Source organism: Cynocephalus volans, chromosome 12 (assembly GCF_027409185.1).
Source record: "Cynocephalus volans isolate mCynVol1 chromosome 12, mCynVol1.pri, whole genome shotgun sequence".
Lineage (NCBI taxonomy): Eukaryota > Metazoa > Chordata > Mammalia > Dermoptera > Cynocephalidae > Cynocephalus > Cynocephalus volans.
Window position 1 is genome coordinate 532,609 of NC_084471.1, and position 9,285 is coordinate 541,893.

The following is a 9,285-nucleotide window of genomic DNA, read 5'->3' on the forward strand; positions in this document are numbered from 1 at the left end:
TCCCGCCCAGGAAAGTGCGCAGCGCCCGGCGCCGCGCGCATGGCTTTGACGTAAGGCGGGCCGAAGCCTGCAGACGGAAGCGCACCGGAAACGTCGCGAAGCGGGGAAGCGTGACCGGCATTTGGGCGTGGCCGGAGCGCGGTGGGCGTGGCCATAAGCGAGTGGGGGTTCGCGGCTGCCGCACGCAGGGAGTGACGGGACCGGCCTCGGGGCGGGGCCGGGGTGGGCGGGGCCAACTGGTGTGGGCGGGGCCAACTGCCGCGGGCGGGGGTGGGCGGAGCCGACCGCGGGACCGGGCTCCGCTCCAGCCGGCCGCGTAGCGGACATGGCCGGCTCCTGGCTCCCGCGGCGGCTCTTCCTCCAGGGCGTGGCCGCCGCCTTCATGTTCGCCTTCGCCTCCCTCTACACGCAGATCCCGGGTGAGGGCGCCGAGGGTGGGACACCCACACCCGCCCCGCGCGCGGGACACTCGTGCCGTCTGGGGCGGGGAGTGAGGTCCAGGCCTTGACGCGTGGGGCAGGGGCGGCGTTTGGTGTCCTGAGGCCCGGGGCTGAGGGGACAGGAAGGTGTGCGGTGGCCTGTTTCCCGTAGGGGTCCAGGTTCTGACCTGGGGCGTGGGGCAGAACCCCGAGGGGGTGGGAGAGACGCTTCAGTCCAGACTTGGTGGGGCAGGTGAGGGGGTGTCAGCGGGTTCTGACCTGGGGCGGAGGGTCTGGAGGGACTGCAGGCCCTGACCCGGGGAGTCTGGGGCAATGCTGACGCGCCCCCCACAGGCCTCTATGGCCCCGACGGCATCCTACCCGCACGGAGGACGCTGAGGCCGCAGGGCAAGGGGCGCTGGCAGCAGCTGTGGGAGACACCGACGCTGCTGTGGGAGGCGCCGAGGCTGGGGCTGGACACGGCACAGGGCCTGGAGCTGCTGAGCCTGCTGGCCACCCTGCTGGCCCTGGGTGCCCTGCTGCTGCGTCCGCTGCGCCACCGGCTCGTCTACCTGCTGCTCTGGGCCGCCTACCTGTCGGCCTGCCAGGCAAGTGGGACTGCCTGCTGCCCCCTGTACAGCACTGGGACCCTTGCTGCCAGCTCGCTCCTGCCCCCACATGCCACCTTACAGACTCCACAGACACACACCCCTGCTCCCTGACAGCCCTTCTCCCTGCAGGTGGGCCAGGTGTTCCTGTATTTCCAGTGGTGAGTGCCTGCTGGGCATGGGGCTACAGGAGGCTGGTTGGGCGTGGTGTATACCTCTCTCAGGAGGACCCTCTGAGGGGAGCAGCCTTGATGTGGAGGGAGCCCTTTGTGCTATTTCCTCTCCCCATAGGGATTCCCTGCTGCTGGAGACTGGCTTCCTGGCCGTGCTGGTGGCCCCACTGAGGCAGCCCCCCCACCGCAAGCAGGCCCCCCAGGGTTGGCAGGCAGGGGCCTCACCCCATGAAGGCCTCCCTTTCTGGCTCGTGCGCTGGCTGCTGTTTCGCCTCATGTTCGCCTCGGGCGTGGTCAAGCTGACCAGCCGCTGCCCCGCATGGTGGGGGCTCACTGGTGAGGGTCTGAGCCTGGACCTGGGGCGGTTGGGGGCTCTGCCCAGCCCTGACCACCCGCCCGTTGCCTGCAGCCCTCACCTACCACTACGAGACACAGTGCCTGCCCACACCCGCCGCCTGGCTCGCCCACCACCTGCCTGTCTGGCTGCACAAGCTCAGCGTGGTGGCCACCTTCGTCATCGAGATTGCTGTGCCCCCTCTGTTCTTCGCCCCCATTCGCCGCCTGCGTCTGGCCGCCTTTTACTCCCAGGTGGGTGGAGGACAGACAGGGCTAGGCCTTCTTCAGCATTGTCCGTTGAGTACCATTGGGGACAGGCAGCTCCGAGGGACAGGTGGCTGCTGCTGTCATAGGCAGAGTGATGTATTACTCAGGGTGTGGAGGTGAGTGTCTGCCAGGTGGGGCTGCAGCCACGGAGGATGTTGGTCTGGAGGTCAGCAGGGCCCGGGAGGGGTCGGCCTTTAGAGCTCTGAATGTAGTTCATCCACCAGGTGCTGTTGCAAGTCCTGATCATCATCACTGGCAACTATAATTTCTTCAACCTGCTCACACTGGTGCTCACCACCTCTCTTCTGGATGACCAGCACCTGGCCACTGAGCCTGGCCACGGCCGCCACAAGAAGATGCCCACCTGTGAGTCTCAGTCTGTCCCGGACAGCCAGCATCCTCACCCCCACTGCATACCCAGGGTGTCTCCATTCCTCCAACACTTCCCAAATGGCCCCTGCTCTAGCTCCACCCCAGCCCCCTGGCTGCGGACCCTCAGCTGACCCACAACTGTCCTGACCCACAGCCTGGCCCAAGGCCCTACTGGCTGCACTATCCCTGTTGCTAGAACTGGCCATCTATGGACTGCTGGCCTTTGGCACTGTGCACTACTTTGACCTGGAGGTCGACTGGCAGCAACGCACCGTCCACTCCAGAACCAGTGAGTGTCAGCTGGGGGGCCATAGGGCAAAGGCCAGACCACCCCTCCTCACATGCCGCTCCTTTGGCAGCGTTCACCTACCACCAGTTCTCCCAGTGGCTGAAGATGGTGACCCTGCCCACCATCTGGCTGGGTGTGGCCTCCCTTACCTGGGAGCTGCTGACGGCCCTCTGGAGGTACATGGCCCGATGGGGGCGGGGGGAGCAGAGCTGTGTAAGGCAGTCCTGACCACACTTGGGTCCCCTGCCCCAGGTGGACGCAGGTACAGGGATGGCTGTGGAAGCTCTGCGCTGCGGTCCAGTTGTCCTTCTTCAGCACTGCTACAGTGGCCTTGTTCATGATCAGCCTGGTGGGTAGCACTGTGAAGTGGATGGTGGGAGGGGGCTGGAGGGGCAGCACTGAGCTCTACCCACACACCTTCAGGTGCCCTACTCCTACATGGAGCCCGGGACCCACGGGCGCCTCTGGACAGGGGCCCACCACCTGTTTGGTGCGGTGGAGCACCTGCAGCTGGCCAACTCCTACGGCCTCTTCCGCCGGATGACTGGGCTGGGTGGGCGGCCTGAGGTGGTGCTGGAGGGCAGCTACGATGGACACCACTGGACGGTGAGCCCCGCCGCGGGGTGGGGGGCTGGCCGGGATCCAGGTCCAGCTGGCCCAGCTGACTGCAGCTCGCCTGGTAGGAGATTGAGTTCATGTACAAGCCCGGGAACGTGAGCAGGCCGCCCCCCGTCGTGGCGCCCCACCAGCCGCGCCTTGATTGGCAGATGTGGTTCGCAGCCCTGGGCCCGCACACACACAGCCCCTGGTTCACGAGCCTGGTCCTCCGCCTGCTGCAGGGCCAGGAGCCCGGTGAGGCGCGTCGTGGGCGGGGCCGAGGGAGGGGCACTGCGGAGAGCGGGGTCATGCACACGTGCTGAGCCCCCTCCCCTGCCACAGTGATCCGCCTGATCCAGAGCCAGGTCGACAGGTATCCCTTCCACAAGCAGCCACCCACCTACATCCGGGCCCAGCGCTACAAGTACTGGTTCTCACAGCCAGGGGAGCAGGGGTAAGTCCGAGGCGCTGGCTGGGGTGCAGGGGGCAGGGGTCGCCTGCGCACTGAATCTCCAGTCCTGTCGCAGCAGGTGGTGGCGGCGCCAGTGGGTGGAGGAATTTTTCCCGCCTGTGTCTTTGGGGGACCCGACGCTGGAGATGCTGCTCAGGCAGTTTGGGCTTCAGGTACGAGGGTGTCAACCTGGTCAGGGGAGGTGTCAGGTGACCGCCGCCTGCGGGGTGAACCCTGTGCGTCTTCTCAATCCTGCCCCCACAGGACAAGAGTGTATCCCGGGCCCGCAGCTCCAGCAGCACAGTGGCCCAGGCCCTCCACTGGGTGCGGACTCAGCTCTCTCACTTGGAGGCCCCCCCCTTGCTCTGGGGGCTCCTTGTGGCGGTGGGGGCTGTCAGAGTCGTGCAGGCCCTGCTGGCTCCCTGGTCTCTCCAGTCCCCACCCATCAAGGGCGGGAAGCACAGGCCAGCCCCCAAGAAGGACTCACGAGCTACCTGCGCACAGGCCACCCCAGCCCTGGACAGCTGTAACAGCCGTTCCCGGACCCCCTGGCAGGAAAAGTAGCTGCGTCCCATCAGCCACATGTCCCAATTGGGCCGGGGTCCTGGCATGGCCCTGGCCTCCTGCAGCAGGACACGGCCCAGCCACCGTGCCTTAGCTGACCCTGCTGGGGCAGACGCTCTTTGGGGTGCTGCCCTCTGAGGATTGCTGGGTGCTGCTTGGAGGGTCCACTGGTCCCCCCCACGCCAACCGTTTCCCTCCCCAGGTTCCTACCCCCTCTTCCTCCACAGTTGGCCCAGGAGGTGGGCACGTTATAATCAGGACCATGGAAGGCCTTCCCCCGAGTTTGGAGCCCCCAACCCTATCCCCTGTGGTGGAGGCAATGAGGCTGATTCCCTGAGGAGGAAAGGCGGTCACCTGTCAGGTCGTCTCCACACTAGCTTCTCCCGTCTTTGGGGTCTGTGCACCAATAAAGGCGTCGTTTGTGCTTGGCCGTGTGCCTGACGTTTCCTTCCCGCTGGGGAGGCCTGAGGACAGAGGGGCCCCCCCTTCCTCAGCAGCGGACGCAGCCCAGAGCGCTGTCAGGCTCATCACTGGCTCGGTGCTCCCCGCGGTCCTCCGTGTTCTCCATGGAGTGGATGCAAGTGGACGTGGCAGCCCCACCCATCGTGGAACTGTCTGTCCTTCCTGCCCCCACTTCCTGGTCTCAGGAAAGTTCACAAGGGTCAGAGTGGGTAGGGGGTGAAGGAGAGACCGCGAGGTGGGCAGGTGGGGGAGGGGAGAAAAGCATCTGATGACCTCAGCCTCCCTCCTGAGAAGAGAACAGTGGTGGAAGCAGGACTCGGGGCACTGTCCAGGTTTCCGTTTAGGGTCGGGCTGTCAATCGGGAGGTCGCTGCCCTCCCTGGAAACTTGCAGCTGCAGCTTCCCCTGCCGCGGCTCTGTCCTCAGTCAACTCCCCCCACCCCCACACGCCTCTGGCCAACCTGCAGTGTGCCCAGCCCTTCCCCCCAATTTCCAGATGCCTTCTGCATACTCACTGAGGAATGATCTAGAAGTCAGCTTTGGCTTAAGACAGTAGTGTAAAATTCAAAAATCTCTCATTTGTCTTAGGCTTTTAAGCTTAGTTTATGAATCTGTCTACTGGGTTTTTGTTTTCTTGATAATTCAGAAACCATAATGTTGTGAGGCCCCCTCCCGCAAGAATGCACTTACACGCCCCTCGTGCAGAAAAAGGCAGTTTATTCACTCCAGCTGGCCAGCATCTGTCTCCCAAGGTGCAACCAAGGAAGAGCAGCCTTGGGCCTTGGTCTTGTGGGGTTTTTAAGGGCAAAATCTACATCCCGTTGGCACAAGGGTTTGTCCAGGTGCACAAAGCAAGCTAGGGAGCTAGGACACAGAGGCCGAGAATGAGCCGTTTGAGCAATTGAGCATGAACTTTTCATTGTGTATGTTTCCATTTGACAGTTCACTGTGTGTGGCTCCTGTTCCCATGCAATAATTCACTGTGTATGGCTCCTGTTTCTATGCGACGGCTTGTGTTTCTATGAGAAGGTCAATGGTATTTCATGCAGAAGTGGGGAGTAGTCTGCAGGTCAGACAGGGTAAAATGGAGTTACTTAGGTTAAGCAAGCAATTCTACAGGAGCAGATAGTGTAGTTATGAGGGTGTAGGGAGCTCTATTTCATTCCCAACTCCTCTTTAGGAAGGAATCAAACCATTGATTCATCAGTACTTAATTTGTTGTACTTAGTATGTAAAACAAGGAGTTTGATTGTTAACCAAGGTGACGAGGAAAAAGATTTTCAAACCAATTTTTATTATTGCTTTATGACTCTTCTCTTTCTTTAATGTATTTTCTGACTAATGCAAGGCTGTCTCTAATAATACCCAAATGGTTGGTATAGAAACAACAGGTTTCCCTAGAGCCATGTACAATCCACCTTGTTAGTCTGATTGTGTGGATTATGTATGGGTGCAGCTACTGCTGCACATTCAGATAGGTTCAGCCTCTGTGTGGGACACAATGACCACAGCAAAGAGGAAAAAATTAACTTTTTACAACATTGTCAGATTGACCACTTGGTGTAAATCTTTTTATCAAAGCACTTTACATTTTAAAATTGTTATTTAATTGGAAAAACTCTCAATAAACTAGGAATAGAAAGCACCTTTCTTAATCTAATAAAGTGCATCTACAAAATCCCACAGCTAACATCATACTTAATGGTGAAAAACTGGGTGCTTTTCCCATAAACTGAGGAATAAGGCAAGCATGCCCATTCTTGCCATTTTTATGCAGCATTGTATGGGGCCAGCATTGTATGCTAGCCAGTCTGCTCATGACAAAGAAGGAGGTCCAGATTGGAAAGGAACAAATAAAACTGTCCTTGAAGGTATGGTCCTGTGTGTAGAAAATACTGAGGAATCCATACAAAAAGCTACTAGAACTAAACATGTTTGGCAAGTCTGAGGACCTGAGATTAAAATGAAAACAGCAATTATACTTCTATATACTAGCAATGAACAGTCTGAAAATGAACTTAGCAATTTCATTAACAATAGCATTGAAGAGAATAAAATGTTTAGGAACAAATTTAAGAAAAACATGCAAGATCTGTCTATTGAAAACTACAAAGTACTGCTAATAGAAATTAAAGACAATCTAAAATGCAGAGACATTTTATGTTCATGGACTAGAAGGCAATATTGTTAAGATGTCAATTTTTCCCAAATTGATCGATAGATTCAGTGTAACCCCTCTCAAATTCCAGGAGGCCTTTTTGCAGAATTGACCAATTGCTTTTGTCGGTGGGTAGGCCTCTCTGACCAGGAGGTGAATCTGGCGTATTACCTGTTGGAGGGCCTGAAGAGACTGAAGAAAGTTATGGTTAGTGATTTCAGCAAGTTTATCATCTTTGAGGTGGGGCAACACAGAGGGTGTAGTTCCTTGTATGTAGGGGGTGCATTTAAGGGAAGGAGGCTCACCTAGTTCTTGCCAGTCTCAAGTTTTAATTTGGTAAGTGTTTCTTTTAAAGTCCAATTCATTTGTTCTACCTGTCCTGAACTTTGTGGCCTATAAATATAATGTAAATTCCAATTTATTTTTAATGTTTTAGCAAATAATTGGGAAATTTGTGCTGGGAAAGCCGGGTGATTGTCAGACCCCAAGGTTACAGGTAGGCCGAATCTGGGGACAATTTCTTCTAACAGTTTTTTTAGTGTTATCTGAGTGGTTTCAGTTTGGGTAGGAAAGTCTTCTACCCATCTAGAAAAAGTGTCTATGAACACCAAAAGGTAGCGATACCCATATTGTCCAGGTTTTACCTCGGTGAAGTCAATTTCCCAGTGTCCACCAGGATTGGTTCCTTGCGTTCTGGTTCCAACGGGCAGCCTTGATTTTGGCCCTGGATTTACTTGTGAACAAATATCATATCTGGTAACAATGTCTTTTGTTATTTTGTCAAGATCTTGGATGTAATATTTTTTTTTTTTTTTTTTTTTTTTTGTCTTTTTCATGACCGTTACTCAGCCAGTGAGTGCACCGGCCATTCCTATATAGGATCCGAACCTGCGGCGTGAGCATCATTGCACTCCCAGTGCCGCACTCTCCCCAGTGCGCCACGGGCTCAGCCCATAATATTTTTAAAAGTTCAGTTAATTTTGTGGATCCACGGTGTGTTCCTTGATGTATCTGTTTAATCAGCAATCTGCCTGAAGCCTGTGGCAAATAAATCCTGTGGTCTGGCAGAATTTCCTAATTCATGGCATTGTTGGAGGCTTTTAAGATCTTAGCATGTTTTACTTCTTCTTTAGTATAATGGGGAGTCGGCGGCAATTGAGGTGCCAGAACAACTGTTAAAGAGTCAAATGGCCCCACTGGTTTTAATGTGGTCTCTTTGGCAATCAAATCTGTAGCAGCATTGCCTTGGGTCTCAAACAAGTTATCTTTCTGGTGCCCTGGACAATGTATGATGGCCACTCTTTTTGGATACCATATGGCCTTAAGGAGGGCTAGTATTTTTGTTTTATTATTTATTTATTTATTTTCTGATGTTAATAGTCCTCTCTGTTTGTATAAGGGCAGTGGCAAAAGCATATCTGTTGCCAGTATATATGTTAATAGTTTTATCTTTTCCATGCTTTAAAGCCTGTCTTAGGGCTATGAGTTCAGCCTTTTGAGCAGATGTTCTTTGACTTAAGGTTTGAGCCCAAATGACCCAATCTAAAGTTACCATGGCTGTCCCAGCATACCTGATTCCATTGGAGACAAAACTGCTTCCATCAGTGAACAGCATTTCATTAGGCTCTGTCCAGGGCACATCAGTCAGGTCCAGACGGAGGCCTTGGAAAGTCTCAATTGTTTCAAGGCAGTCATGGACAGGCTCGGTTGGGTTGTCATCCAGGAGGAGGGTAGCCGGATTTAGAGCTGTAGTTTTTAGGGGCTGATCTAGAAGTAAAGCCTGATACTGCGTGAAGCAGGAGTTGGTGAGCCAATGTTCAGGTGCACTTTGTAAGAGAGTCTGTACAGAGTGGGGGGCCACTAAGCATATGTCTTGTTAGCCTCTTTTACTAGTAAAGCAGTTGCCATTATGGCTCAGAGACAGGTCGGCCATCCTGCGGCTACACTGTTCAACCTCTTGGAGAGGTAGGTCATAGGTTTCTTCCATGGTCCCAGGGCTTGGGTGAGCAACCCCTTGGCAATGCCTCGAATCTCAGCAACAAACAGGCTGAAGGGCTTCATCAAATAAGGTTGGGGAATTTTTAAATCCTTGGGGGAGGTAAGTTCAAGTTAATTGTCCAGAGTATCCTCCCCCAGGGTCAGTCCATTCAAAGGCAGAGAGGTCGGCTTACTTCGGCCAGTGGGAGGCTGAAGAAGGCATCTTTAAGATCTAGCTTTTTGGTTTGTTTCTTTTCTGGACTATCTGTCGTTAAAGACCCTCTGGGCAATTTCAGCCAGCTCAGATAACAATTTTCCTTTAAATCCTTCCTTTCTTTGAAGCTTTCTCCTAATGTCTGGGACTGACTGGGTGACAAAGGCAATATTTATTGCCTGCTGGTTTTCTGGGGTCTCAGGTTCCACAGGAGTGTAGGTCCTGTAAGCCTCCGTAAGGCCTTCCAGGAAAGTGGCAGGGGTTTCATTTGGTCCCTGAATAGTTTCACTTACTTTTGATACGTTAGTGGGCTTCCGGGCTGCTGCGCGGAGTCCCCTAAGGAGAGTCTGGTGATACAGGTCGAGAGCCCCATTACCTTGGTCTGTGTTTGGGTCCCTC

General features: G+C 55.0%; 1 protein-coding gene across 2 annotated transcripts; it reads left to right on the plus strand.

Annotated features, from left to right (window-relative positions):
- The first annotated feature begins 302 nt into the window (after positions 1-302).
- LMF2 (lipase maturation factor 2) lies at positions 303-4,506 on the plus strand. Of its 2 annotated transcripts, none has more exons than XM_063075185.1 (14): positions 303-419; positions 774-1,027; positions 1,160-1,188; positions 1,319-1,536; positions 1,610-1,788; positions 2,028-2,169; positions 2,330-2,464; positions 2,535-2,640; positions 2,717-2,813; positions 2,888-3,070; positions 3,148-3,316; positions 3,404-3,515; positions 3,589-3,685; positions 3,777-4,506. In XM_063075185.1, exons 1-14 carry the CDS (start codon positions 326-328, stop codon positions 4,074-4,076), a joined length of 2,115 nt encoding a protein of 704 aa, XP_062931255.1. In that variant the 5' UTR covers positions 303-325; the 3' UTR covers positions 4,077-4,506. The 2 variants fall into 2 exon arrangements, with proteins under 2 accessions (XP_062931255.1, XP_062931257.1); XM_063075187.1 differs by having other exon boundaries at positions 3,592-3,685.
- The last annotated feature ends 4,779 nt before the right edge of the window (positions 4,507-9,285 follow it).

Coding starts and splice junctions, on each gene's coding strand:
- LMF2 (XM_063075185.1), top strand. CDS start 326: ATGGCCGGCTCCTGGCTCCCGCGGCGGCTCTTCCTCCAGGGCGTGGCC. Junction 1,028..1,159: donor CCTACCTGTCGGCCTGCCAG/GCAAGTGGGACT, acceptor TTCTCCCTGCAG/GTGGGCCAGGTGTTCCTGTA. Junction 3,317..3,403: donor GCTGCAGGGCCAGGAGCCCG/GTGAGGCGCGTC, acceptor CCCCTGCCACAG/TGATCCGCCTGATCCAGAGC.